Source organism: Fusarium verticillioides, chromosome 2 (assembly GCF_000149555.1).
Source record: "Fusarium verticillioides 7600 chromosome 2, whole genome shotgun sequence".
Lineage (NCBI taxonomy): Eukaryota > Fungi > Ascomycota > Sordariomycetes > Hypocreales > Nectriaceae > Fusarium > Fusarium verticillioides.
This window is the reverse complement of record NC_031676.1, coordinates 389,697-417,623: the sequence shown is the minus strand read 5'-3', so window position 1 is coordinate 417,623 and position 27,927 is coordinate 389,697. Positions and strand designations below refer to the sequence as shown.

The 27,927-nt window shown below is 47.2% G+C and overlaps 11 protein-coding genes and 1 non-coding gene across 12 annotated transcripts; 7 read left to right on the top strand and 5 right to left on the bottom strand.

The window, feature by feature from the left end:
- Nucleotides 1–94: 94 nt before the first annotated feature.
- On the top strand, nucleotides 95–1,171 carry FVEG_05941 (hypothetical protein). Its single transcript, XM_018894171.1, has 2 exons — nucleotides 95–155; nucleotides 214–1,171. Exons 1-2 carry the CDS (start codon nucleotides 133–135, stop codon nucleotides 1,064–1,066), a joined length of 876 nt encoding a protein of 291 aa, XP_018751180.1. The 5' UTR covers nucleotides 95–132; the 3' UTR covers nucleotides 1,067–1,171.
- A 630-nt stretch (nucleotides 1,172–1,801) lies between these two features.
- On the top strand, nucleotides 1,802–5,952 carry FVEG_05940 (hypothetical protein; the record flags this gene model as incomplete). The annotated part of the gene is made up of 7 exons (XM_018894170.1): nucleotides 1,802–1,884; nucleotides 1,935–4,542; nucleotides 4,595–4,769; nucleotides 4,828–4,924; nucleotides 4,979–5,542; nucleotides 5,594–5,699; nucleotides 5,893–5,952. The coding sequence occupies 7 exons, from the start codon at nucleotides 1,802–1,804 to the stop codon at nucleotides 5,950–5,952; spliced, it is 3,693 nt and encodes a 1,230-aa protein (XP_018751179.1).
- Nucleotides 5,953–7,080: 1,128 nt separating this feature from the next.
- FVEG_05939 (hypothetical protein) lies at nucleotides 7,081–8,931 on the top strand. The gene is made up of 2 exons (XM_018894169.1): nucleotides 7,081–7,215; nucleotides 7,264–8,931. Exons 1-2 carry the CDS (start codon nucleotides 7,093–7,095, stop codon nucleotides 8,821–8,823), a joined length of 1,683 nt encoding a protein of 560 aa, XP_018751178.1. The 5' UTR covers nucleotides 7,081–7,092; the 3' UTR covers nucleotides 8,824–8,931.
- Nucleotides 8,932–8,941: 10 nt separating this feature from the next.
- On the bottom strand, nucleotides 8,942–10,264 carry FVEG_05938 (hypothetical protein; the record flags this gene model as incomplete). The annotated part of the gene is made up of 5 exons (XM_018894168.1): nucleotides 8,942–9,019; nucleotides 9,068–9,472; nucleotides 9,519–9,954; nucleotides 10,002–10,060; nucleotides 10,112–10,264. The coding sequence occupies 5 exons, from the start codon at nucleotides 10,262–10,264 to the stop codon at nucleotides 8,942–8,944; spliced, it is 1,131 nt and encodes a 376-aa protein (XP_018751177.1).
- Nucleotides 10,265–10,785: 521 nt separating this feature from the next.
- FVEG_05937 (hypothetical protein) lies at nucleotides 10,786–12,522 on the bottom strand (the record flags this gene model as incomplete). The annotated part of the gene is made up of 5 exons (XM_018894167.1): nucleotides 10,786–11,134; nucleotides 11,183–11,896; nucleotides 11,948–12,200; nucleotides 12,250–12,313; nucleotides 12,361–12,522. The coding sequence occupies 5 exons, from the start codon at nucleotides 12,520–12,522 to the stop codon at nucleotides 10,786–10,788; spliced, it is 1,542 nt and encodes a 513-aa protein (XP_018751176.1).
- Nucleotides 12,523–13,144: 622 nt separating this feature from the next.
- FVEG_05936 (dihydrodipicolinate synthase) lies at nucleotides 13,145–14,071 on the top strand (the record flags this gene model as incomplete). Its single annotated transcript, XM_018894166.1, has 1 exon — nucleotides 13,145–14,071. The coding sequence occupies one exon, from the start codon at nucleotides 13,145–13,147 to the stop codon at nucleotides 14,069–14,071; it is 927 nt and encodes a 308-aa protein (XP_018751175.1).
- A 616-nt stretch (nucleotides 14,072–14,687) lies between these two features.
- On the top strand, nucleotides 14,688–16,962 carry FVEG_05935 (hypothetical protein; the record flags this gene model as incomplete). Its single annotated transcript, XM_018894165.1, has 3 exons — nucleotides 14,688–14,822; nucleotides 14,874–16,018; nucleotides 16,068–16,962. 3 exons carry the CDS (start codon nucleotides 14,688–14,690, stop codon nucleotides 16,960–16,962), a joined length of 2,175 nt encoding a protein of 724 aa, XP_018751174.1.
- Nucleotides 16,963–18,683: 1,721 nt separating this feature from the next.
- Nucleotides 18,684–19,532, top strand: FVEG_05934 (hypothetical protein; the record flags this gene model as incomplete). The annotated part of the gene is made up of 4 exons (XM_018894164.1): nucleotides 18,684–18,812; nucleotides 18,875–19,128; nucleotides 19,183–19,300; nucleotides 19,356–19,532. 4 exons carry the CDS (start codon nucleotides 18,684–18,686, stop codon nucleotides 19,530–19,532), a joined length of 678 nt encoding a protein of 225 aa, XP_018751173.1.
- Nucleotides 19,533–20,368: 836 nt separating this feature from the next.
- On the bottom strand, nucleotides 20,369–20,691 carry FVEG_15766 (hypothetical protein; the record flags this gene model as incomplete). Its single annotated transcript, XM_018904957.1, has 3 exons — nucleotides 20,369–20,425; nucleotides 20,490–20,537; nucleotides 20,593–20,691. 3 exons carry the CDS (start codon nucleotides 20,689–20,691, stop codon nucleotides 20,369–20,371), a joined length of 204 nt encoding a protein of 67 aa, XP_018751172.1.
- Nucleotides 20,692–21,449: 758 nt separating this feature from the next.
- FVEG_05933 (hypothetical protein) lies at nucleotides 21,450–23,210 on the bottom strand (the record flags this gene model as incomplete). Its single annotated transcript, XM_018894163.1, has 4 exons — nucleotides 21,450–21,638; nucleotides 21,683–21,835; nucleotides 21,887–22,668; nucleotides 22,718–23,210. 4 exons carry the CDS (start codon nucleotides 23,208–23,210, stop codon nucleotides 21,450–21,452), a joined length of 1,617 nt encoding a protein of 538 aa, XP_018751171.1.
- Nucleotides 23,211–23,877: 667 nt separating this feature from the next.
- Nucleotides 23,878–25,409, top strand: FVEG_05932 (serine/threonine protein kinase; the record flags this gene model as incomplete). The annotated part of the gene is made up of 2 exons (XM_018894162.1): nucleotides 23,878–24,483; nucleotides 24,528–25,409. The coding sequence occupies 2 exons, from the start codon at nucleotides 23,878–23,880 to the stop codon at nucleotides 25,407–25,409; spliced, it is 1,488 nt and encodes a 495-aa protein (XP_018751170.1).
- Nucleotides 25,410–26,174: 765 nt separating this feature from the next.
- FVEG_15765 lies at nucleotides 26,175–26,258 on the bottom strand. Its single transcript has one exon. It is a non-coding gene; the product is annotated as a tRNA-Ala (tRNA).
- Between the last annotated feature and the right edge of the window lie 1,669 nt (nucleotides 26,259–27,927).

Below are 27,927 nucleotides of genomic sequence, written 5' to 3'. Positions count from 1 at the left end.
GCGACCCGCCCTGCCGAGCCAATGCAGGTACCAGGGCACGAATGTAGATAAATATGCCATGCGATCCCTTTTCCAAACCCGGGATTCCCCACACAACCAAGTACTGAACCAACAAAGCAAAGAATCGAAAGCATGAATGCCTCTCTTCTCCTCAGGTCTGTCCGCTGAGTCCCGGTTTCTACGGCCATCAGATCATGCTGACATTATGATTAGGATATTCCTGGGAACCTTTGCAGTCCTTGGCATGCAGGCGAAGGAGAAGCCTTCGTCACAATTCCCCATTGACCTTGGCGTCAGTCTCATATTCCCTCGGCCAAATGAGACGTACCGCCCCGTGTACCCTTTTCCTATCGTGTTTGCCCTTACTGGAGCTGCCAAGGCCTGGCCTTATGGCTTCAAGTTCCAGTGGAGGTTGGAGGGCAATTGGACAACTCCCATGAAGAAAGAGGATGTGCCTATTGACCATGGATCAGCTCCGGATTGGCTTTACAGTTCAGGGTCGCTTGATCCAGCAACAGAACCATATTTTGTGGTCAACGCTACAGACATCATGTCCAACACTTCTTATAAAGAGTGGGAGCTTGGATGGAGTTTATCAGTTCTCCAAGAATGCTCCCCTGGACCTGAGCGATATTGGAAGTACGGGTCTATCAACTTCTCGATATCATCTGCCGGCTCGCTCCCCACTTACAAGCCCAAAGGGCGCTGCCCCCTCGAGATCCAGCACACTCGGTTTTTGGATAACAGAACAACATCAAAAGAGGTAGTTGAGGATAGGAGATCTGAAAGTTGCGTGGTGGTCACTGACCAGGAAGGACAAGGCAATCCGTGTAGCATTGACACTGGTCATGAGCTGGCAGCCATGGTTCGTGGTGAGATGCTCAGGTACGCAGGATGCCCGGAAAATCAGTCATGGCCCGATGAGAAGAATTTACTGGGTCCAGACTCTTGCCGACGTCTGTATCCGGGTTCCAAGGACGCCGAGGATGTGGCAAATCTGATGTTACCCGCCGCTCTGACTGCTGTGGTGATATGGGCTGCTGTTGTTGCTTTCTTCGCCATGTAATTAAGTTCTAATTATCACTCCTTCAAGAGAAGTGATCATACTGCTTTGGCAAGGCTGTGCCACATTTCTACCTCTCATGCAGCGGCCGACTCGTTCAATAACATCACATTTTCTTTGACTGATTGATGAAATGGATGATTTATTCCACCACACAGCCATCGGATCGATGTGCCTTGTCCCGAACCCCCGTTTTGCATCCTTGCTAAATGGTCATTTGAGCGAGTTATGGAGACCCTGGAACCAACAGACGGTTGCATTCTTTGCAGTCATGCCACCATTGGCTTTAACCGTTGTTTTTGAACAGAACCACCATTATCGCCAAGCCCTCACAAAATTAGCCACCCGAGGAATCATCGGCTAGAAGGGAGTTAGGAGCTCGCCGTGCGATGGAATGAAGAAAATGTAATTCAGGATCTATAAGAATGCAATACATAATGCTTTCAGTTTGTTCGGGACTTGAAATTATAGTTGAATACCCTTACGCTCTTTCAAACCTATCCGTGGACTCTGGTTCCAGCACATTCTTTTGATATTTCTGTTATTTACATAACGAATGACTTTCTTGGGCGTTCATTATGCATATTCCTATCTTTATAGACGTTCTGCTATGTACTGTCTTTACAATCTACCCGGCTCTCGCTTCTGGAACAGCAGCTCCTCAGCTGAACTCCTGTCCACCACTCATTGATGAGGCTGGAGTTGACTCTTAAAACTGGACGCTCTTTACTAGTCTTGATGAAGCCTTGGCTTGCAATCACAAACCAAGACTTCTCGACTTCACCATTCATTACCCACTTCAACCTTCGGGTCCTGGCAATGTCTTGAGAGCATGTACTTCTTACCAAGGAGAAATCCTTGACCTTACCAGCGACAAGAACACCTCATCGCTGGCTAGGAACACTAAGACCAAATCTAAGCTTGAGCTTGTTTGGGATGACGCCGATGAGAGAGTCATAGTGCCTCAAGGCATCACCGCACTGAAGGAACTGCAATCTTTCTTATTGACCGAGGGCTACAAAGACAGGCAGTCGATTTTCTCTCAGTATGGTGACACATCTGTGGGTCTCTATATCGGAGACAAGGTTGTGCCAAGCAGCATTGCCAACGTCGTCATCGAGGCGCTGGTGATGCGTCTTGGGGAGTCTGGGATGCCAAAAAGACTCGGTGTCCAGCTTTGTGGCGATGGCCGCAATTCTGACTACACTTCTGGTATCATGATCGATACTACACCTGGTGCTGCCTCGCTCATCAACGCTCAAGTAGCCGTGAGCGCGTGGAGCAATGCTACGTGTATCGACGGACTCCAGCACAGTACAAACTTTGGCAGCTTCCTCGTCGACACCTTCAAGGATGATACCGCGGTTTCTCGCGCTTCCAACTCTTCGGCATCGAAGCTCTCGAAGCGCGCAGAGTGCAAAACCATTCAGGTCAAATCGGGAGATGGCTGTGGCGACCTAGCTCAGCGTTGTGGAATCAAGTCAGCCGACTTCACAAAGTACAACAGCCAGACGAAGAACCTGTGCTCTACTCTGATCGATGGCCAGCATGTTTGCTGTACCTCTGGAGATTTGCCTGATTTTCGCCCCAAGCCCAGGCCTGACGGCGGGTGCGCAACATATACTGTCGAATCAGGCGACTTCTGTAGCAAGATTGCGGCTGCAAACTCTCTCAAGGTTGAAGACATTGAGAGTTTCAACAAGAATACCTGGGGCTGGTCTGGGTGCAATCTCTTGTTCGACAAGGCAGTGATTTGTTTGAGCAAAGGCGACCCGCCTATGCCCAACCCTATTGCCAACGCAGAGTGTGGACCTCAGAAGCCTGGCACGAAGAAGCCTGAGAAGGGGACAGATCTTGCCGATCTCAACCCGTGTCCTCTAAACGCATGCTGCAACATCTGGGGACAATGTGGTATCACGGCAGACTTCTGCAAGAACACCACGCTTGGAGCTCCAGGTACTGCAAAGCCAGGGACCAACGGGTGTATTTCCAACTGCGGGACCGACATCGTGAATAATAAGTCCCCCCCCTCGTCTTTCATGTGTGTCGGCTACTTCGAGGCTTGGAATCAAGATCGACCGTGCCTCTGGATGGATGTTTCGGAGCTCGAAAAGAGATCTGAACTTACCCACGTTCATTTTTCATTTGCTCGACTTACTGATAGCTTCGAAGTTGATGTCAGCCACGTCTCCTACCAGTTCAACAAGTTCAAGAAGCTCAGAGGACCCAAACGCATTCTTGCCTTTGGGGGCTGGGTGGACTCTACTCATCCTACAAAGTATCATATTCTTCGTAACGCGGTCAAGATGGAGAATCGACTTCAGGTCGCAAAGAATATTGCAGCTTTCATCAAGAAGCATGATCTGGATGGTGTTGATATTGACTGGGAATATCCTGGAGCTCCGGACATCCCAGACATCCCCAAAGCCGATGAAGAGGATGGGAAGAACTACCTTGGCCTATTAACCCTTCTCAAGGGCCAATTGGGCGGTTTGTCGCTATCCATTGCAGCTCCTGCTTCTTTCTGGTATCTGAAGCCCTACCCCATCAATAACATCGCCAAGGTAGTTGACTACATCATCTACATGACCTACGATCTACACGGCCAATGGGACTACGACAATAAATGGGCTTCTCCCGGCTGTCCGAAAGGAAACTGCTTACGATCCCACGTCAATCTCACAGAAACGATGGGTGCTCTCTCCATGATTACCAAGGCTGGCGTGCCCTCGACCAAGGTTATCGTTGGCATTACAAGCTATGGAAGGTCCTTCAAGATGGAGAAAAAGGGATGTGTAGGTCCCATGTGTACGTTCCTCGGGTCCTCGACAGAGTCATTAGCTCGCAAGGGCGTTTGCACCGGGGAGTCCGGATACATCTCGAATGCGGAGATTGAGAATATAGCCAACAAGCAGGCAACCTGGTGGATTGACGAGAGCGACTCCGATATTCTAGTTTACAATGATACCGAGTGGGTTGCCTACATGTCTGACTCGACCAAGAGGAGGCGGATTTCCAAGTATCAAGGACTCAACTTTGGCGGTGTGACCGACTGGGCCGTTGATCTTCAAAAGTTTGGCAAGCTTGAAAATAGCAACTTGATCGAAATAATCGACAAGGACGGTAAATGCAAGTGGAAGACGAAAGATGGGTTTAGCTGTCTAGACAAACCCGTCAGAGAGTCTGGTATGAGCCCCAAGACGCGCTGGGATGCCATGCGTGCCCCTTGCGCTTGGAGAGACTTGGCGTCTTCTTGGGTCGATAAGAGATCATCTGAGGGTCTGAATGTCACAGGGAAGGGAAACGCGAACAAGTTCTCCAGGCATGTGTCAGACCTTGCAGATGGTTATGAGAATTTTGACTGTGCATCGTTTTCTGTAGGCGTCAATGGGTGCGATCAGGAAGACAAATGTCAGGATACTGAGGACTCGGGACCTGCCGGTTACTTTATCCTCAACTCTTTCGCTAGCATACATACTGTAAGTCGGCGTCCATACCATACCCTGCCCGGGAGCTAATTCCTCTCTCGAGACGTTCAAAAGCCTTTGGCAGACTGTCGACAAGATTGAGAATGGCATGCAGTCGAAGCTAGATCAGCTGGTAGAAACGTTTGCTCCAGATGTGGATGGGTCAAGCGAGTTCAATTTGATTGCAGACTTTCTCGGAATCGCCGTGGGGATGTTTGCCGCTCCCTTCTTCGGCAAGAGTAAGTTACTGAGAAGGGACCCTCATTTTTGATGGCTTTAACTGACTTCCCTATCTAGTTATGCAGACGAAAGACAGTCATACCGTCGACATCAAGGACCTTATTGCGAACACGGCTTCTTGGGGAGCTACTGTAGCCAAGGATATACAGAACAGGTTCGTCTAACTCACTCCTCCGGCCGGCTAACTCGCTCTAAACATCATGTATAGCAAGAGAGAAACACCCAAGAGCAAAGTCGCTGGCAAGCTCAGCGAGATCTCAGATCTCTGGACCGAGTCCATCGAAGCTTTTACCGAAAAAGCATTCCGCGGAGACGATGAGTCTGTCGACCTCATCGGAGATTTGATTGCCGACGGTAAATTCAACAATGACGAATTGACCTTTGACATGTCAGATCTTCGAAAACAACTGCGCAAAGTCTTTTTCGCAGTCCTCATCCCCGAGGCTTGGAAGGTTGGCGCAGGATATGCTCCGGCCTTCGTCATGGATTCCGGTTATGATTGCAACGCTGTCGGGCCTCTCGACTACGAGTACATTGCTCCGAGCACTGGCGAGGAGATGGGGTACTGCTACCAAGGCCGGAGGTATTATCTCCTTGCGCCGAATGGCCGGGAGCGGAACTGTGATCCTCAGGTACCCGGTGGCACAGGCGGTAATCCCACAGACTGCAAACCCAACTACTTCACCGCGCCACAAGGAATAGAAAATCTGGATCCTAAGAATCAGGGTGCCTACGACTGGGGAGGGATCACTGCCCAAGATCTTGTCGCTGGGTAAGTAAACGGGAGTCTGGCTATGGAGCGTTATGCTAACCTAGATCATAGGGCGGTCGAGGGTTGGAAGGCCAACAAGGAGAAAAATGGTGGTGGGTTTCTTGACCTGACCAAAACCAGCAATTACGACTTTCTCCTTGGAGACAACCCAAGCGAGGTAAGTATCAGATTGCCCGGTTTCATTCAGATCCCAGTGTGTTCGCCTGAGAGAGCGAGAGGGGGCTGGAAATCCTTCGATTCATTGTCCTCAAGCCAGAAGCAAAAGGTCTTTGAGCAGCTCCCTTATTACCCATGCTGAGGACCCTTTTGTATTTGCAGAACCTTTTGAGCTGCCCATTGATGTGGTCAAGGAGATGGTTGGTGAGCTGGATTTGAGGGTGGCTGAGCCGTTTGACTTTTTTCATATGTAATTGATACTTTTCACCTCGCCGTTTGGCGATTTCTTTTCTAATAGCAACTAATTGTATCATTGATACTTGCAAGGTACTCCTCATTGAACGGTGGTAAGTTATAGGGCCCTTGTCTCTGTACTATTGTGACTCTGTACCAGTCACTTGGCCTTAGCCTTGTTGATCTTCCCGTTACCATGGGACTTGAGTCTTGAGTCCCTTGTTAGAGCGGCAAATCTTGATTCCAGTGAAGAATGAATGGAGTACTTTGTCACACTCAAGTTTGCGATGTCGACTACCCTATACGACTCATATTTAATTCACCTGCCATGGTCTTCTGCACTGCGCTGCCTTACATAGATACATCATTAGTAATATTACCTCATTCAATACATGAGCAATAATTGCAGACTTCAGTTTCTGTTAGTGTCGCTGCCTAATCCTCATTCTCGACATCATCACTCCCAGGGGGTAGGCAGGCCACCGCTCATGCCGATAAACCCACGCACCAAGATGACTGCATATGATCGGCGAGTTTATTCTCCCGCCCTTCCAGTTCTCTTCTAGCGGCATTCATTAGCTCACCGACACTTCGACTCATAATGTCAGCATAGCATCGCAGGGTAGTAATCACAACCGCTTTAGGCCATTTTTGCGACGGGCGCTTGATGTGATGCATTCTCTTGTAAGTCCATTGGCCGCATTGGCACAGACTGCTCCTTGGAAAAGATCTGTAGAAGAACTGTTGCTTTTAATGTTAAATGTCGGGATGTGCTTGATGAACTGGGTACAGTAGCACGTCGCAATTCGGCGTCCATTTTCGCTCCGGCCGACCACCCAATTCCCCCATCTCACGTCTAATTGGTTCATGCTTCCAGTCATCATGCTGACAGAAATTCCAAATACTAGGGGCTGAGCCAAGCGAGGCGCAGCGTGGGCCCGCGGCACCGGGTTTTGGGGGTGAGTGATTACGTAGTTCAATTTCGAGGCTGAGAAAATTAATTCAAATCATTTTGACTGCGGTTTGAATGTGGATCTCATGTCGTCCACTCACAAAGCGTGACGATGCAAGCTTAATTGAGAGGACGGTGATATATAAGTTCTAGTCGCCACGCGGTTTAATCCTGCTTACCTTATTGTTTGACTATCGAGTAAATTAACATGTCTACGATTCTGGAATCACCGTCGCGTAAAACGCCAAGTCCGACTTCGAATGTTAGATCGAGAAGATCGCATACAAAGTCTAGACATGGATGCTTGGGCTGCAAACAGCGAAGAAAGAAGGTAATTATTTCCACTCATCATCAATCGAACTTAGTCTGACAGGAATAGTGTGATGAACAGAGACCTCAATGTTCACGATGTTTAGATAAAAACATCCCATGTGAATATCCCCGTCAGAAATCTCGTGCATTGAAATCACCCACCCAACAAGACAATTCATGGAGTCAACTACAGTCCCTCACCATCCCAACACCACACTACGCCCGTTCGACAAGCGCAAGTCTCTCAACATCAGATCTCTCCCCCTGCCTCTCCCCCTATCTCGCACCAAGTCCCAACTTCACCCTCCTCCCTCCAGATATCCCCCTTCCATCCGTCGATCTCGGCGCCGCAGAGCTTGAACTCTTCAGCTACTACCTCTCCCACACAGCGCGTTCTCTAGCCTACGACGAAGATGATCTCTATGCTTTGCAAGTAGGATTTCCGAACTTGGCTTTTAGGAGTAAACCCCTCATGAGCTCTATTCTCGCTCTTGCTGCTGTGCGAAAATGTCATGATTTGATATGTCAGCCTTTGCAGAGGGTTGATAAGAGTCAGGTTAGGCATTTACTTGCTCTTGCGGATGAACATCATAGGGTGTCACTTCGGCAAACGAGGGCTGATATTCCAATCGTTAATCATTACGATCATGTTGTTGCAAACGCACCGCTGATGGTTCTTTATGCGACGGCGAATCATGCTGTGAGAATCAAGGCTGCAAAGACGCTTGATGAAGGGGAGAGAATGAGTTCGGCACCGGTGCAGTTACACTGGATGACGCTTATCCGGGCGGCGCATTTGGCTTATACAGGTCTTTTGCACTCAACCAAAGATTTTGGATTCTTGGAGAACTTTACAGCTAGTCCGCTTGATATCACACTGAACAGCCAGTCAACTAACGGGTTGGTACCTTTGGGTGAGAACGGACCTACACCGCAGACAGAGCAACTGCTCATGCCAATCATCGCAGCGACTTCTGGGTCAGCGCTGGAGAAGTTGAGAACCAGAGCGCAGGCTTTGGAATTTGCTGCGCACTTAAAGCCATCTTGGGAGTCACCAGGTGACGATACTGAACTTCAAGCTTGTCTTGTCGCTCTCGAAGCATTGAACAGTATCGTGAATGAGCTGTTCCACCCGGATCAGAGCGCTTATACAGATTGTCAACAACCTGATCTCGAAGCAGGTTGGGCTGCACTGAGTCAGCTCTCAGATGTGTCACCCTGGCTTCGAAGTTACATGGCGCGCGTAACGTTCTCAACGCCACCCAAACCCCTCCGCCGAACGATTATGTGGTTCCTGAACCGGATCCCTAGCGAATTCCTCAGTATCGTTGAGTCTGTCCTCGATAACATTCCCACAAGCCCTGATGGTATTCCTGATGAGGGTATTCAGTGCGAAGGCGATGTTTCTGAGACGACGAGACTTGCTATGGATATATTTTCTCATTGGCTTGTTTTGGTTATGTTGTTAGATGGTGTTTGGTGGATTGGCGGTATTGGGGCTTGTGAGTTGGGGAGGATTGTCAAGTATACGAGTAGGAAGGGTTTCTTTGGGGAGTTTGTGGGGATGGAGACGTGGTGGCCTAGGAGTATGCTTAATATTGCTATGGAGATAGGGAGTCAGTCCTAGAGCAGACATGGCATGTTTATTAGGATCAGCAAGAACGTTCAGATGGTTTCATGAATAATGGAGAATACCATATAGATTTCCGTTATATAATATAATTTTTAGACCTCATACACTTTTATTAACGTGCTTGATCATTTCTTGTCCGTGCCCTTACAGGCTCCATCGGGATATCCTCCACTTGGTGGGCCATATCATCCTATCATCCAGTCAGTTGAAATCCAGCATATTATAATGATATTTATACCTCTCGTATAGTGATCATATTATCCTGGGACTCCCCTCTCCGCCTTGGCGAATGGGAGCTCGAACGTCTTGCATCACCTTCGGTCCATGGTCGTGCAGCACCGTCCTCCACATAAGCCTGACTATAATTCGAAGCAAACTCATAATGGCCATCATCTCGCGATCCCACCGGATGGAGGATAGAGCCCATTTCCGCTCTAGAAGATGATCCAAATCTCGAGCTTTTCCGATGGAAATTGGGCGAGGAAAAATCAGCCGAATTATGCTGGTTGACAGACGGTGATGCATTGTCTCGATATTCAAACGTTGTGATCTTTCGCATAGCCGATTCTGAGATCCTGTCAAGTACGCTCTTGAAATCATCTAGGAAAATGACATCAGAAGCACATTTGAAAACCAAAGCGAGCTAAAACCTGTTAAAAGTGGCTTGATGGCAGAACAATGAAACTCACCCTCCAGAAAGGATTGATCCCCCCTCTTTTCGACACGGCAATCATGAAAATGACATCAGTGATCAAAAACACGATCGACAAGAACAAAGAGAATAACATGATTCCAAATCGTGGACTCGTTCGAATAAGGCCTGGGATCGTAAACTCGTAGTTCTCGTTGATGGCTAGGACCAATTTGATAGTCGTGAACACCCACCACGGGTCTCTGAAGAGCGGTTCGAGAAGTCGTGATGTGTTGAAGATTTTACTACCGAGATGGTTGTGGTATTGGAAGTTGGCCCATGTTTCGAGAACCCAGTAGGGTTGGACGACGAGAAGGGTGATGATGAAGATACGGGCTCCCCATTTTGGTAAGAATGGACGGATTTTGAGCCATGCGATGAGATTGTGGATGAAGTATGAGATATATAGTAGAGTTGCTGTGCTGCTGAGGACCCTGCTTCGAGTTAATAACCAATTCATAGTGGACCAATGCAATACTACCATCCATATTCAGGTTCATCGAAAAAGCAAAAGAACCCATGTCCAAGCGCAAGAAGAAGCTGTTCGCGATTAATCGATACTCAGTAGCGAAAAACAAAGGGATAACTCACCTCACCGAGAACAAGCTTATGCAGAAGCGTATTCTTGCGATAGTTGCACAAAACCAATAAAAGCAGAATAATCACAGCCCCGACATTGAAACCCTGGCTCCACGCCTCTAACACCTGCTGCGCTCTCGTAGTGACATCAGGATTTGGCGCCATCGCGACAACATTTTGCACAGACTAAAAGTGTTGTAAGATCTGGCTGGAGCTGTCAGCAGGAGATGGAAAATGCGGCTGATTATAAGGTAAAAAGCGCAACGTCATGATTATCCAACGTAAGGCATGGGGTTGGGTTCTGCTGTTGGTGCCAATGCTTGGCTCGAATCAAAGAGGCGAGAAAGATGCTGCCTGGACATGGGTTGGTTGTTTGTGGGCACCAATCATGTTGTGAGATGGTGTGTGGGATTGTCAGACGGGTTTGGGGTTGGGGTAAAGTTGTGAGACTAGGGGACGTCGGGCGGGTAAATGAGGCTGAGATGTTGGAAAGTCAATTGAGCATGGATTATACGGGTAATAAGACTCGTGACCTCGAATGAAGATGTAAACAATCATAAAGAACCACAAAGTTATACGACACTTATCCAATTCTTTGCAATTCAGGATAACTCTCCTAAGATTAGACTATTTATTCCAGAACCATTATGATATTCGCTAGACCTATTGTGTAAACCACAAGATATTTACAGAGCATACTTGAACAATGGGCTTTTCTCTCCCATGCGAACAAGTTCGTCATCCGTATATCTCTGCCTGATCTCTTCCTCACTCATCTTAGCCTTCTTAGCATTGCCTCTCTTAAGAAGAGTCTCCAGCAACAGAACTGCAACAACACCAGCTAAACCAAAAGCTAGAGAAGTTCCGTAACCGGTCGGGTAACGGGGAGCTTCACGCGCGAGGTAGATATAAGAGCCGATGAGGCCGCCGATGTTACCAACGCAAACGAGAAGACCAATGTTGACGGATCGCTTGGCGGGATCGGGCGTGTTGGCAACGTTCCAGGCGTTGACACCAGGAAGAATAGGATACATGCTGGTAATTGTTAGTGATTGACTATGAGGATGATGGGTGAGGACTTACCCGAAGCATGCGAGACAGACGGCAAAGTAACAAACAGCAATGTTGTCCTCAATGTTGCTGGACTTGACAAACAAGATGATGAAAGCAACGACAAGACAGCATTGAGGTCCCAAAATGAAAGGAGCACGCCACGAGTACTTATCCGCAAAGATGGCAAACAAATAAGCCGAAATAGCTCCAATAGCATAAGGAGGGATAGTCATCAACTGCGCATCAGAAGAAGTATACCCCATACCCGTCAGGATGGTAGGCATAGTGAACTTCATAGCATAGTTGGGCACCGCATTCGACCAGTTCGCAAAGAACAAGAGCCAAATCTTGTAATCCATAAGAATATCCTTGAACAGGCGAAGATTGAAGTGGTCGTTTTCCTTGTAATCCATGGGAACTGTAGCTCGACGGGCAAGTTGTCGGAGCTCAAGATATCGAATCTCATCGGCGTCGAGCCAGCGCGTGGATAAAGCTGGCGAGTCGCAGAGGAGGAAGACGCACATTATAGCGACAACGACGGTGAAGAGACCTTCGATGAGGAAGATCCAGCGCCAGCCTTCCAGACCTGCCATGCCGTCCATCTTGGCGATGGCAAAGGCTAGAAGGCCGGAAAAGGCACCGCCTGTTGCAGCTGATGTGTAGAGGATTGCGATGCGGGTTTGCGTTTCGTTGGGGAGGTACCAGTTTGAGATGATGAGGATTGCGCCAGGGAGGAAACCGGCCCTATCAAAGTCAGTATATAATCAAAATCTTAGCGAGATTGAGGGGACTCACTCGAAGATGCCGAGTAAGAATCGAATGGCCAAAAGCCCCGCGTAGTTTTGTACAAGAGCAGTGAGAGTCATGACGACACCCCAACAAAAAACGATGCCACCCATGTACCATGACGGTCTCTTGAACTTGTGGAGGATCATGTTGGAGGGGACTTCGCAGAGGACGAAGGGGATGAAGAAGATGGCGGTGACGATGTTGTACTCGATGCCCTTGAGGTGCAAGTCAACAGTCATGCCCTCAATCTTTGCATTTCCTACACAAGTCAGCCATTGGCCATACTCACGGATGTTAGTGAAACTTACCAATGTTGGTCTTGTCCAAGTATGCGATAAGATACAAGAGAACAAGCATAGGAATCAATCGCCACTGATCTGCATAAGTAAAGAGATATACTGATTGGGTCAAGAACTTACATCGACTTTTCGAATAATGGTCTTCTTCCTCTCATCAGGAAAGTTATTCAAGAAATCAGCATCTTCTTGGGATAAACCATTCTGAGCATGCTCATTATGCATAATCCCAGACTTTTCATCACGCGAAAACTCGCGTTCGATATCTTGAGTCTGAGTTGCCATTGTGATTTGATATCTTGATGAGAAGATGTCTGATGAAGAAAAGAGAGAGAAGATCAAGGCCCAAGAGGAGCCTTTATATCCCAGCTAGGATGTATCAGCTGAGTGGCATTGTGAAGGAGAACAGGGAAATGTGATGAAATTCTAGTCATGGTCCTGGAGTCTGGGGTTGGATTGTGGAGTTGCAAAGTCCGGGGATGCGGGGGATGAGACCATGGAGAAAACTAGCGATGGGATGACGAATAAGGGCGATTTCCGGGGTAAACTAGTAGAATATGGGGTCATGAGTGGAAATTGAGTTTGACACGCCGGAGAAAGAATCCGGGCATGCTCGGAAACCCAAAATACGCTGCTGAAAGTGGTGATATTTGTGAATCAAGACACCTCGGATACTCGGATTCTGTCGGGAGAATTGTCGTGAAATTCGTGAATTCGCCTTCTGAAGATCAAGGCCGAGGCGCGAGATGGGGACGTCTTTTAGATATATAAGAAGACGATAAACGCAATTGAAGGGAATCAAATCATCACATCAATCAACAGTCACAACAACAACAAGAGCAATCTTGAACATTCATAACCACATCTAAATCACACTTAGACACTTTAAGTCTCACAACCAATCACAATGTCTTTCGATCTCAAAGGCCTCGTCCCCGCCCCCGTCACCCCCTTCACCAAAGATGGCAAAGTCGACTACGACGCAATCCAGCGTCTGGGTTCTTGGCTCGGCAGCATCGACGGCGTCAAGGGTCTCGTTGTGCTAGGCCACGCCGGAGAAGGAACTTTCCTCACCCAGCAAGAACAGGTCGACACCATCAAGGCGTTCGTCAAGTCCGTCGACAACAAGATCCCCATCATCGCTGGTATCACCGGCGAGGGCACTGAAGTGGCTGCCCTAGAGGCCAAGCGTGCCAAAGAGGCTGGTGCACAAGCTGGTCTCCTGTACCCCTCGCATGGATGGTTGCGCTTTGGGTACCAGCCGGGTGCGCCTCAGGATCGGTACAAGGTCGTCTACGAGGTCTCGAAATTGCCTCTGATCTTGTTCCAGTATCCTGATAACACCAAGGCCACATACAACCTCCAGACTCTCCTTGACATCGCGGCTCAACCTGGTGTCATCGCCATGAAGAACGGTGTTCGCAACATGCGACGCTGGGACACCGAGATCCCCGTCTTCCGCCGCGAGCGCCCCAACGTCCCCGTCCTGACCTGCCACGACGAGTACCTTCTCCACACCGCCTTTGACGTGGACGGTATGCTTGTCGGATACGGTGGTATCGCCCCTGAGCCTCTTCTCGAGCTGATCAAGGCTGGCAAGGCTAAGGATTACGCTAAGGCGAGGGAGATTCACGATCTGCTTCTCCCTGTCACCAAGGCTGTTTATCACCGGGGTTCGCATATGGAGGGTACTGTTGCGCTGAAGCATGCGCTTGTTGCTAGGGGGATCTTGTCACATGCTACTGTGCGATCGCCTCTGCTGCCTCTTCCTGATGGAGCTGAGGAGGAGATTCATGCTGCTATTTCGTCCGCGACTCTCAAGAAGGTTGCTTAAACTTGTGGGGGGAATTGGAAAATAATAGCATAGCATAGAGCTTGTACTGTAGATTTAGAACAAAAGATTCTCATATCATCTGTTAAAAAGCTTTCCATCTGTGACTTCTACCTGAAACGACCAAAGAGAGTGACCGGTTGATACTATAGTTCAATTAAAATGGCAATCGCATAGTTTTTTCCTATTTTTTTCTTTTCCTATTTTTTATTTTTTTTTATTTTTGTCTCGTAGCATAGCTCAGAAGGTTTATTGTCGGTTTCACAAGATGTAGGAGTGTTAGTTATATAACTGTTGGCCTTTAGATTGGCTATTAGCATCGGATTTCCAACAATTCAATACCAGCTGGACATCCAGAATTCGACCAAAAGTCTTTGAATCTTAATTTCAAGTTTCAATTCGATCATCAGATCCCAAGTCAAAAACACAGATCGTCTGATGAACATTCCACAAAATTCATCCCGCATCCGTAGCACAAGTAGCCAAGGCTGGCTAGGGCATGGGGTCATAGAAAATCCGGGGCAACTAGCTCACCCATGCTCTATAATATCCGAGCTCCCCGCACTCTCCCCCTCCACATCTCGGATTCCTCCCCCTTCAACCTCGGAAACCCACCAAAATGACCACCCCAGTAACAACAACACCATTGTCCGAAGCATCAACGGCTACAAATGCAGTGAATCGGTCAAAACGCGTTCTACCTCTATCCCCAGATACAACCCGCGAGTCCGAGAATCGTCGGAAAGCTTCCAAGGTGAGTTATTATGTTCAAGACGGAAATATGTGCTGTTCTTACAGGAAGTAGGTCAGCCGAGCTTGTGATCACTGTAAACTCAAGAAGCTCAAATGCTCTGGGACTCTCCCCTGCGAAGGCTGTGTGAAAAGACGGCTGGACTGTCAATATGACTCTCTTTATCGAAGAGGAAGGCCACCGACGCCGCCGACCGTCGGACCACAGAGAGGATCTATGAGTTCTGTACCTCCCGATACCAATCCTGAACAGACAAGTTCAAGATCTACATCACAAGGAGACTCTGGCCTTGAAACAGCAGAGATTGAGGGTCAATTCTTTGATCCGACGTCGAATTTGACTTTTGTGCATCGTGCGTGGAAGAGATTAGCACAGCAGACGCAGCAAACAGAGTCGAGACCTGGAGTATTAACAGGTGCGGAAAACCTACAGCCTCTTATGTCTGCGGGTGATAAGCCCTTTACCACAAGGGGGGACTCGAGCTTGATGTTTGTCAATCAGCCAGAAGCTTTTGAGCTGTTCAACTACTATTTCGAGAACTGTGTTGTTACATACCGTGTTCTGAACAGACAATACTGTCAGGTATGGTTTGAAGCTGTCATCAACAATGTTCACAACGGACAGCCGTTGGACACAGGCATTGGCCATGCAAAAGCCGCGATAGTGGTTAATATTCTTGCCATTGCGAGTTTTCGACAACACAGAATCACGGAACAGGCTTCACTTCCGGGTGGCATGTCTATAATGTCGCAGCAGAGCGAGCAGTACTTTCTCCAAGCATCTGAGCTCACTGCCCAAGAGACTGGCCTACCTCGACTTGAATCAGCCCAGGCGCGAGTTCTCCAGGTTCTTTATCTCCTTCAGACATCGCGGATGAACCAAGCTTGGTATGTCTTTGGAAATACTGTGCCTATTGTTACGGCGCTTGGTCTGCATCGGAAGTCGACGCAATACCGGAATGGAGGTCGACAGCCCACTGATTACATCATCTCTGAGTGTCGGAAGAGAACGTTCTGGGTTATGTATACCATTGATAAATACCTAGCTGTCGTGTTCGGTAGACCGAGATTTTATCACGACAACGATGTCGACCAGGAGCTCCCTGATAGTGTCAACGATGAGGATATGACACCACAAGGACCGTCACCACTAGAACCTGCCATGGATTGCCATGTTGACTCATTAATCTTTCACGCGAGGTAAGGGAACCCCAATAAGATACATCTATCGTTACTTATTACCTATTAGGATTGCAATAATCATCGAAAATGTATCACGGCAGGTCTACTCACTCAAAAAGATGCCACCCGAAGAACGCCTCGCTGCAGCACAAGGCTTCATTCAACAACTCCACGACTGGCGTCAAGCTCTTCCTCCACATCTCGGCACCGTCCGTCCCTCCAGCCTAATCCCTATCTTCTCTCGACAAGCCACCGCTCTGAAGCTTGCATACTGCCACGCCGTAATGCATACAACCCGACCATTCCTTCTTGATCACTCAGAAGACTGCAGTCCTGCATTAAAAGCTTGCGTGACACAGTGCATAAGCGCAGCAAAACTCGCACTAGAAATTGTCGACGGCATGTTCTCCGAGAAATCTGTCTTATTCCATGCCTTATGGTGGATGCCCTACGTAACCTTTTGCGCATTAGCAGTGGTGTACGTATGGGACATTCAACAAAGGAGTAACACAACCGCTGATCCTGGCAACGCAATGCTTTTCGACCTCGCAGAGAAATGCCAGAATCATCTAGCAAGAACTATCGCTGCTGAGTCCGCAAGTCGCAGATACAGCATCATCATTGAGGAACTACGACAGGAGGCAAGACAAGGACCACAGCATGCTACAAGGCCATCGCAGACAATTCAATGTCAGCAGGAGTCACTCATTTCGAGTGAACACGAGTCGGGTACGAGTATAGATGAGTTGGGTTCCATGTTTGACGATCAGGATGAAACGAGTTCGGGGTTACAGTCTATTATGAATCCATTGAGTCAGTGGCAGCCCACTGACTGGTTGGATCTTGACTCTTCGGTATGTACTAGATTCGTATTTGTCAACGTGAACAGGACTAATGGTTATGATAGGCCTTCACCTTCTTCTCTCAGCTTGAAGACTCAATGCTCTATTAGTAATATATAAAGATATTACTTAGTTGATTCAGTCACATCCTTCTGCACCACGTCACTAGATAGGATGGTAGTACGCTATGAGCCACAGTAAAAACAAGCTTGGCTTCACCATCTAGGCCCCAAACCCACCCTTGCTTTATCATGAAGACTCTTTGCTCTGGAATACCTAAGCCATATTCTCAGTGAAGAATTCAAGGACCCGTCGACAGTCGGCTCTTTGGACCCTCTCAGGCTGCATCATTTCCTCTTTAACAAATGTCAGAAATTTCACAATAACACTTGACGTCGTCTCGTGCTGTGCCTGCGAGATAAGCTTAGCAATCCACTCATCTCACATATTAGTTGATCTGATCCCGCAAAACTTCTAATAAACATACCTGAGATAAGCTTGGCTTCAGTATGGGAATCTCCACTGTACGAATATTATTACAGTCCAGCCTACAAGTGTTGCTGTTTATCCGCCGCCCCCGGACGTGTAAGGATAACCGGTCTGTTTCTGTGTCTAGTTCGGAGATCGATGTCGTCTCTCCGCTAGTATATTCATACTCACGGTGGTGTTGGAAGAAGTTTCATTCGTAATTCCTCTTATATTCTCCGTCGGCCATTGTCACAGACGGGTCTTGTGTTCGTGTTTGTCGGTATTCATTAACCGATCCATGCGGGAGAATAGCCCAGGTGACAAATTCTGAAAAGACACAACCCATGGCCCATACATCAACCTTTTTCGATGTACCTTAGTATGAGAAGTCATACTCGGGTGGGCGATACGTGTGGGAACCTGCAGAGCATCCCGTCATACTCTTCCTGGAAAGAGATGCTAGACTGTGGAACTCCATAAGACCACAGTCGGCTAGCTTACCATAGCCACACATAAATAGAAGCAGCGTTTTATATTTGGCTTGTAGGCTTATAGCGTCTTCTCATATAATTTCGAATTTCAGTAATTTGGGCCTAAAGAAACATCGGTTGGTTAGTGTCGTGGCTTGATCTTTCGCAACTGGAAGGCCGTAACGCGCCAGTTTATTCTTAACCGTTTTCTGGATACCAGTTTTACCAAAATCCAACACTTAAAGAAGGCCTTTATGGACACTAAAGGCCAGTATAAGAGAGATTGTATCACCGTTTGGACCCAAGCCACCAACCTTGGTTTGGAACTCTTTAATGTCACCAGGCACGTCACAGTGCAGCCATAGCCGTATTTTCGATGTGGAACATCGGCTGGAATTTATCCATACCTGAAATCATTTCCGTTACAGCTGCCAAATTCGGTCTTGTCGTTGAGTGTGTCGTATACCCCGCTGCCAATACAGGGGGGGCAATTGAGTCATTCACCGATATCGTCTTGTTTTGAGATGATAATAGCCAAGGTCGGCTATAGTCTTGCATCAAACGCCCAATAACTGAAATCCCAATTTTCTCCGACTTTCATTGGTTTACGTGTGCTTGAGACACTTGGTGCGGTACTTTTGACGACTACTGGGTGCGTACGTGTGTATGGCGCCTGAAATTGCGGGTAGGGCCCCTCAACTATGCGGAGTTGGAGATTTGAAGTCTACGCGTCGATGATGCCTTCAACAGACCCGTTTTCAGACTGATTTACGTTGAAGTGGGTTCTTCAAGAGCCGTCTACTTAAATACTTAATAGGCTTCCTAAATTCTAGTTACTAATCCCATCAAAAAGTCTCATTCATCTCATCTCATCTCATTCCTACGTTGCTCATTGCTACGAACATGTCTCAATTGACACTTTATACCGATAGCCGGTTCCCTTGTCCTCAGAGACTGCAATTGGTAATTCTTGAGCTGGGTCTTGACATCACTGACATTCATGAGGTGGATATTATCAAACGTGAGCAGCAGGTTCGTAATGCTGATGTTCTCTCAACAAACAGGCGAGCTAATGATTTGTGCCACTGTATTAGAAGCCGGAGTTTCTTAAGATCAACCCTTTTGGAGCTGTCCCCTGCCTCCAGGACCACTCGCATGATCCAGTTCTTGTTATGACCGAGTCTCGCGCTATTGCTCGATATCTCGCAGATCGATATGGCGGGCTGGACAATAAACTCATACCCGATGGTGAAGTTGCAAAGGCCAAGTTCGAAGAAGCTGCATCCATCGAATTGACCTCTTTCGATGCTATTGCAAATCCACTGGCCTTTGAAGCCTACTTCAAATCGTGAGTAGCCCTACCGAGGCGACGGTAAGAATGGAAGTTAACAGCTCCTGGCAGGCAATTCATGAATCAAAAACCCAAGGAACTGGTCGTCAAGGATCTTAAAGTGAAACTTAAACGAGTTCTGAGACTCCTTGACCAAAAGCTCAGCACACAGCCTTTCATGGCTGGCGAGGTCAGTGTTGTTGCAATTCGAGTCTTGCAACAGAGCAACTAACATACATACATAGACTGTGACCCTAGTTGACTTTTTCTATGTCCCGTATATGCACTACCTGCAAGATGGAGTTTGGCCTACCATTCTAGACGCTCACGCAAATCTACTTACTTGGTGGAGCCAGATGAAAGGTCGAGTGTCTTACCGACAGATTTATGTGGATGGAAACAACGGGATTGATGATGCTTAAATCTGTGGTATTTTGATAATTATAAGAGATCTACTTTTATTAATGATATCATCTATATCTTTTGACACTTCACCCTTATGATTTTCTTATCAGTATTGTTACTGGTGAACTTAAAGTTAACAGATATTTTAATACTTTTGATAATTTTATATGTTAATTCCCCAGTTTCTGGATACCTTTTCATCTACGTACTTATCAAAATAGTCCAGGACCCTCTCACAATCAGCTCTATCCTCCCTCTCTGGGTGCAGCATCTCATCTTTGATGAACTCTAGGAGCCCTGTGAGGAACGCTGGTCCTTTCTTGCGATATATTTCGTGTCTAAGTTTGAACTCCACTTACGGCAGTTAGATCAGACGCAACTTAAGTTGAATAACGCGATATTTACGTACTTGTGATACACTGGGCTTCAGCCTGGGTATCTGAGTCTGATTAATCTTGTTGGAATAGTCAGATCATTGTTCGAGTGCAAATGGAGTGAAGGGAGCCGATTGGAAGAAACCGCTCTTGTTGGTTTTTTCCATTTGGAAGCAATGCATATTCGAATTGGTTCTTCAGCGTATCATGTTCAAGCTCAGTGACTTTCAAGTGTCCCTGTATTATCTGGTCGTCAATTGCGACTGGAATACTTAAATATTTGCACTTTATTTCTTTGTGTATTGTGTAGAACCGTTATGCTATCTCAAAGCTAGTGTATACTCTGAAAGAGGACTGACTTGACATTGATTTGGAGCAGTTCCTCGTGGCTGTTCTGTGACGAAATGCCCTGTGCGTGCTGAGATCCATGACTTCCGATAGCGAGTCGCTGCCATGCCCGCCCCCTTTTCAGAGAGGTGCTAGGTCGTAGACTTGTAGTGCTGTTTCATGTGTTCCTGGATTTCTTCGACTTCGGTCTGAAAGGCGGTCGCGTGATTAGTATCAAATTCAAAGACAATAGATGAAGTCAGAACCACCAACCTCCTCTAGTTTTCTGGGTACCATGATCTGCCATTGGTTGCCAGACCGCTATAACGGTCAGGACTCAGAAGTACCCATTAAACTGCATAGTTTTGAACTTTACCTCAACTACCTCATGGTTGTTAATTCCCAAATAATCGTCAAGCTTTTTCTTAAGCCTCTTCTTGTTGCCGTATTCGAGAGAGAGAAATTGCTGGATCATGCTGAAAAGGAGCTTCGTTTGCAAAGTGATGTCGTAATGGGTGCTAGGGGATGATTGGAAAAGACTTGGAGTTTGCTCAACAAGGAACGCTGCAAAGGAACTTTCGAGTTGTCACAGAAAGTGGGATTGTAATCGGAGATTGCTGGCTTGTTGCTCTTAGTTGTTGCTTGAGTGGAAGCTTATATGCCCTTTGAAAGTTCTTGAGTGCTCTCTGTGAATGTTGTCTAAACACTACTTTGAGCCCTGAATACTTGTCAATTCCCTCTGAGTCCATGTCAGATACCCCTGAATCTATGTCGATTCCCTCTGTGAGTACTTGTCAAATCCCTCTGTCAATTCTGTTTCAATTCTAATTCGCGATCTGAACATTCTCTTGAACAGTCTGTGAATGCATAGTGACTGATGCCTTCTGCTCTGGATATGCTGACTACCTAGGTACCTTGAAGTAGGTAATATCAAGTACTGGACATGTGGCGGATTGATTCTGAGACGATACAAGTAGTGGTTATCATGAAGGTAATATACCTTTCTCCCTCCTATAAATTAAACAGCTGAATAAAATATTATAGAAGAAAGATTAGACGTTTAGTGTTTGACAAGGATAGAGAAAACTTGTGGTACTTTTAGTTTTAAAAGAAATTCAAAATTCTTTATATTTAACGTCATACAAAAACTAGCATTGTAGAGTATAAAATATATAGTCTGTCATTACTGTCTCAAAGATATTCTCACTGCTCTCAACTCCTTCTTGTAATATATCAAGCAAGATCTCGATCATCACCGACTATGGACAAGGTTGCTCTCAAGGTGCAGATATAAAAGATGGACATAGTAAAGATGGTCAAGCCAATAGCGACAACGACATAGATCCAGAAATAGGGCGACAATATCTCATTTCGCTCGCCGCCTTCACCAGTCCACTGAAAAAAGCCCATGGAGAAGAACGTCTGCGGCTGTTAGGGATTTACGGTCAAAGTGTAAGCGAACTTACAGAGACAAAGGTTGCAGGAAGGAAAACCATGCCCAGCATTGCAATGGACTTCATCAGACCACCGTCAAGGCGAGTCATTTGCGCAACCTCCAGACTCACGCGAGAGATTTTCTGGTTGGTTCTTGCGTCTTTGCGGCCAATGTTGTTCAGTTCCTATCTCAGTTTAACTCGAGGGGATGGATTATATACTATTCTAGTACATACCAGCTGTGTTGCCAAAGTCAGGCCATCCACAATGTGTGTACATTGTCTGATGTACTCGTCATATTCCTCAACGAGGTCCTGAATCCTTGCCTCCAGTCTATCACCCACCTCTCGGAGGCAAATAGATCTGCTCTGGTTCTTGGGGTCTTTGTCGGCAAGTTGAACGCCATAATCAGTATCGTTGAGTTGATGAATTTGATCAATCATCTTGCCGAGTTGGGTCTGCCAGTTCTGGAGCCCAATTCTCAGAAAGCTAATGTTTTGCCACAAAAGCACGGCAGGCTCTTGCTCTTCCTCTGTCTGATGTGAGTGCATCTTTGGCGGGGGAACAGTCTTGGCAGCTGTTGAGTGAATGAGTCTTGATACCAGTCGAAAGTACGACGCTAAGCATCCTTGCTTGGCCAATGGCAAGCCATATCTGGACTTACTCTCCTTGTTGTTCGAAGAGATTTCGCCCTTTTCCAATGCTTGTAGGTCCGGGGAGGCTAGGTCATGAATCCGCTGAACAAACTGCGTCAGACACTTCCTCACTGTACCGATGTGCCTCTCCCTCTCGAATCCTGCGAATACCACTGGAAGAATCATGGGGTGCAGTACGTCTCCGTCAAAGTTTTCCAGTTGACCACAAATCAGCTCAGAGTCTGTGATCAGATCTCCGTGAAACTTGCGCTTGGACAGATCACATCCATACCAAACGGCGTTAGTTGTCAGGGTTCCGGGAAAGAATGTCACAGAGAGGGCCATATCCCCATCCCAAGAAGCGGAGGTTCGGCAATTGTATACTAGAGCAAAGTGAGAATCACATGTATGAATTCTGGCAAAACGGCTCACTAATAGAAGGGATGGCCGCATTCGTAAACTTCCATGTAAATGGGATAGTAACGAAAGCGCAGCTTGTATTGCGGTTGATAGCTCTCACGATAGACCCATGAACCTTGAGCTTGTTCATTATCGTCTCGAATCCCGTCTGAGTGAACGGGAGCTCATCAAGTGAGTCGGTTTTTGAGGCCATGATCAAGTCTATGCATGAAGCTTCCTTGTGTTGTCCAACGGGGTCGATGCTCTCGAAGGGTTTCAGCAAGTATCGGTTAATAGAGCAGGGATTGCTCACATCTAACCATTGGCGGATGTCATCCTCATTCGTGAGGTGCCACCTATTTGCTTGCCGATTGGGCCCATTGTTAGAGGTGAGAGAATAAAAGTTATTCGAATGAGGAACCTTGAATGGCTTCGAAATTTTGAATGCTTCGCTGGGTCGTGGTGAAAGCTCGAGCAAGCCCCAGTCATGCGTATGAAGCTCCGATCTTCTCGTGATCCATGACATATTGGCAGAAGGGTATTGCAGGACCAGCTCGGGGTTTCCGACTGCGTGGCAATGCTCCTGGCAAAGTTGATGGCTCCCATGTTTGTCCGAGGGCGGGTTATAAGGCTACACTGAAGCCGAATGCTGGCAGCTCGATTCACTGAGAGACGTGACACCATAACTCATCAGGATCTTTGGCGTGATACGGAAATTTCGGTATCATATTCACGAACCTCGCTGTTCCCTACTATCAGTGTCGCTCTCAGTCTTCGTGTCACAGCCCTCGTCTCACGAAGCAATTGGTCTTTGATTATGTGAGCAAAGTCCCTATGATTAGGTGATACAAATGGCTGGGTGACCAAATGTAACAGCTTGGTTATGCAGTGCATCACCCAGAAAATTCATAAGCTTGGTTGGCCGAAGCCTTCCGATCAGCCCTTTTCTTCTGAACGAGGTTGCACGCTGTCCGTGTCCTACAGGTCCGCGGTAGGTAGATCGTGACATTCTCGAGTTCCACGGCTTAACAGAGGCGCCACTGTATGGTTCCTAAGCGATAGAACAATCCATGGGGTTCTTATGACCAACCCCTCACTGCTGTAAGGCTAGAAGTCTCGATATAAAATCACAGTTTGATCCTCTACCGAACAAACACGCGGATATACCAAGTGACCTGAACTTAGCGGCAGCAATGATACAGGATTCAGGAGCTGATGAAATCATAGGTTCTTCGCTGAAAGATCGTCTCGAATATGCGTTGCTGCCAAATGGAATCCGTCAGCAAGAGCAGTTTCTCCCAGCCGGTTCCCTCGCGTCAATTTGTACCGAATTGACCGTTTTTATTGAGCTTTCTAGATACTTCGACAGGGATGAGGCTAGGCAAGTCACATCATATATATGTGATCGAACAAAGCCCGCCAAAAAGATATTTGCCGCTTTAGTACTCATAGGTCGCATCGAGTTAATCAAGCCCTTCCAAAATGCGACGTTTTTCGACGAAGACTTGCCACTCACAGATAATATTGAAGAGTCGGAATTGCGATCTCGCTGGCCAGGCGATCAGCGATCCGTCTTGCTTACCAGAAGCCTCCGAGACATCAAGGCGATACGCGACTTTAGCCTCAAACAGTGGTGTGTGAACATCCCCTTTTTTGAGAGGGACTTCAATCAGATCTATGGGGATCTAGTGTTTGATTCGGATACCATTATGCCGTGGGAATCTGCTGGGCAAAACATCATTACTGGAGGGTATGGATATGTTCAAAAGGTCAAGATTCACAAAGACCACCATTCTTTCGTAAGTTCATGACCAACCCAACCTACACTACAGCTGATATTCAGGAGACAAAACACAAAAGTTTCGCATTAAAGACTATTCTGCCAGCAAAAGAAAAAACTCGAAATGCCTTCAAGCAGGAGTTGATGGCCTTTCGTAAGGTCCGTCCCATGCCAAATTTGGTTGAGCTTGTGTCTGCATTCGAGATATCAGGAAAGGATACGTTTATGCTCTTATTCCCCTGGGCTGAAGGGGGCAGCATGGATGACATGATGGATCGGCCGTCGAAGGATCTCTTCCGAGCCCAGAAGCAGTCGCCAAGAGACTTTGTTCAGTGGATCATAGCCCAATGCCGTGGCTTGGTAGAAGCTCTTGGGGAGATTCACCAGGCCAATATCGCTATTGGGTCTGAGGACGGGGACTCCAGTGGCCAAGTTAAGAACTTCGGGATACACCTTGATATCAAACCAGGCAACATCCTTTATTACTGCCAAACGACTGCCTACCACGCACTTGGTGTTCTTAAAATTGCAGATTTTGGCCTCGCCGAGTTTCATAGTACATCTTCGAAAACGCGGAAGAGCCGCGGTTCTGCCTACATGTGCTCGCAACAATATCGCTCACCTGAGCACGATATCGGTTACATCATATCAAAAAAGGTCGATATCTGGGCACTGGGTTGTATATTCTCCGAGTTGCTCACGTGGATGCTTCTTGAATATAAAGGGTGTGAGGAATTTCGTCAAGCGAGAGAGCAAGATGTCTTATTCTCAGGAGACTGGAACGACGTCCAGGATGGCGAAAACGATGTCGAGGATAACTTTTTCCAGAGACATATTGAGATGAAGAGTGCGAAAACTTTTCATCGGCTCCTCCGAGCCCATCCGAAGTTTGGATACGTTAAGCAAACCCGGGCTGTAAGAAAGGAGAAAACAAGCTTGGATTAGGCAAATTCCTCTGCCGGCTCCAAACACTTCAAGCAGATACCAAGGCTCAAGCCCAGCGTGTCAAAGGTGCGTAACTTGCACTACAAAATCTGGTTTTCATCTTCGTCAACTAATACCCAAAGTGGATTGCAAAACTCGTAAATGAAATACGCTATCAGAACGGGCCGACTTTCCTTGGAGAGTTCGTAAAGTTTATTGAGAAGGAAATGTTGCATCCAGATAGGATATGTAGAGCTGATTCCAACAGGATTCTAAGATTCTTTGACCAGTCTATAGATATTGGGGTAAAGGGAGATTGGACTATAGATTTGTAAGCTCATAACAAGGGCAATGGACCTTCTATCAGGTGAGAGATTAGCTCTGCTAAGCGTTAGGCTGGAGGAGGATTTAAAAGTATCTATCAGGAAGAATCCTGCGGCGTTATCTCCACCTTGAAGCATGATGTCAATAGAATTCCAAATATTATCAGACCTGAGAACATCCGGCTGACAATAGCGGCTTTTGACTGTAATATTCAGTTTTAAGGGCAATCTGCTAAAAATTTGTTTATAGAATGTTTGTGACAAGTGCTGTGGAAGATGGGGCATTGAGATCTAGAGACATCATATGTTTAAATTAGCTTCCAAGACAAGTCCCAGCCCATATACTCCTATTGAGCCCGCAGACAAAGAAAAGGGTAGTATGCGTCAAGGTGAAAATAACGTAAAACCCCTATCTGGTGAGACAGATGTTGATGTGAACTGGAATGAGCAAAAAGCAAAAGGTTGGACGAGGAGGGAATTGAACCCTCGACCTTTCGCAGATGCATGGAGATGCGAAGCGAACATCATACCCCTAGACCACACGCCCTAAGTATACTAGCCGGCAAACTTTTAGCGTAGATATACTCGGCACCTCAATCCCCACTCAGCAACCTTAATCATACCCTCCAGAACATCAGCCTTAACCAGAGCATGATCTCTAAATGTTACCCTACAAGCCAACGAATGCATAAACAACTGCAGATCTCTCTATTACCCAGTCAATTATAGTTCCCCAGTCTCGGCCTCTTCCTAATTGTCTCATCGACATTTGCCAAGCTCATCACCCGACAACTTTATCCCCCAACTGGCGTGCATTTTTATCTCCTTTTGCCATTATCGATGCATCACACACGGAAGAAAGGATTTTTGTCAAGCCCAGTGATGACCTCGCAATGACAGCCCTATTACAATACCTCACCATCCATTGGCTCGGACGACTCACCCGGGCGGTTCACCGTCACCCTTTCGCCCCGCAGTCTTTGTTCAATACACCTAAAACATAAGCATATTCAAATCAAAGGATGCTGGGAAGGATTCATCCGGAAATGGCAGAGCGACACTGTTGTATACTCGCGTGCGCACACCGGTTTCCCCCACGCATTTGGGAGGGCTCACTGTCAACCCTCCCAGGGGGGCTTGTGCTTCTCGTTTTTGCAGCGGCTGCCAAGCTTTAAATACCTAATGGTTTCTCGCATTCTCCGGGTGTTTAGCCTGAAAAGCCGGTTCCAGGTGAACGGTTGATGAGCTGAACGGCAGGGGGGAAAGACATTGACAATCCCGGTGCAACCCTCTTCTCCAAAATGTTAGATCGGAAATGAAACCAACATCTTGCGTTTGAAGCTTATGCTTATTTTCATCTTCGAGAATTATTCCATAAGGTCTGGGGAAGATGATTGTGGGTGAGATGAGGTGAAACGGAGCTGGCATATACACGACGCTAAATGGCTGGCTATATTCACTTGTCGAGGCTGTTTACCGTGTTTATATCAGCCCAGTCTTAGAGTTCGTCAGGAATAACATGATTCAAGTCTCAGCCAGTCAGTCTACACCCTAGTCTCCATAACTCAGGCATCACTTCACTCAAATGGACGGGAAATTGCTGAACCGCCCCCCCACTCAAACCCCATGCCATGGTTCTACCCCAAAAATGCTAGGCTGCTCGTTCAGGCTCGCTCGTATGTCTGACCCCGCAAAATTTGCGGCAGCAGTCATGTGGTTTTAGATCTGGCATATGTCTAATACAAAGATAGAAAACGATCAGCGCTTTAAGCATAAGCTAGCACCACCATCAGCCGGTCCGTTTAACCGCAAGAGTTGGACCGAGAGCAGCACCTCGGCTCGAGAATCCGTTTCAACTCTGGGGGACTGTCAACCTGAGCTAGGCCGGGGTTTGGCTGCATGCGAGCGAATCGTCTGTGTCTGTGTGGTCGGCCGCTGACGGGAATGTCACGTCGTGATGCAACATCAACAGCGGTCGAAACCAAGTATTTTGCGGAGACTCCACGTTTCCCCAGACAAAACTCCATAATTAGCCTATATACGGAGAATTCGGTTAAGCTACCGCTAGGTTCATAATGTCTGTCTCTATCTTATCTACACGCGCACGCGGGGGAAGAGGAGAAGTTCATGTATAATATGATCTGCAATGCCCCATTGAAATTCTCTTTTTCGTTTCCCATCCTCTCAAGCTTGGTTTCCTCTACTACCCTGGAGAT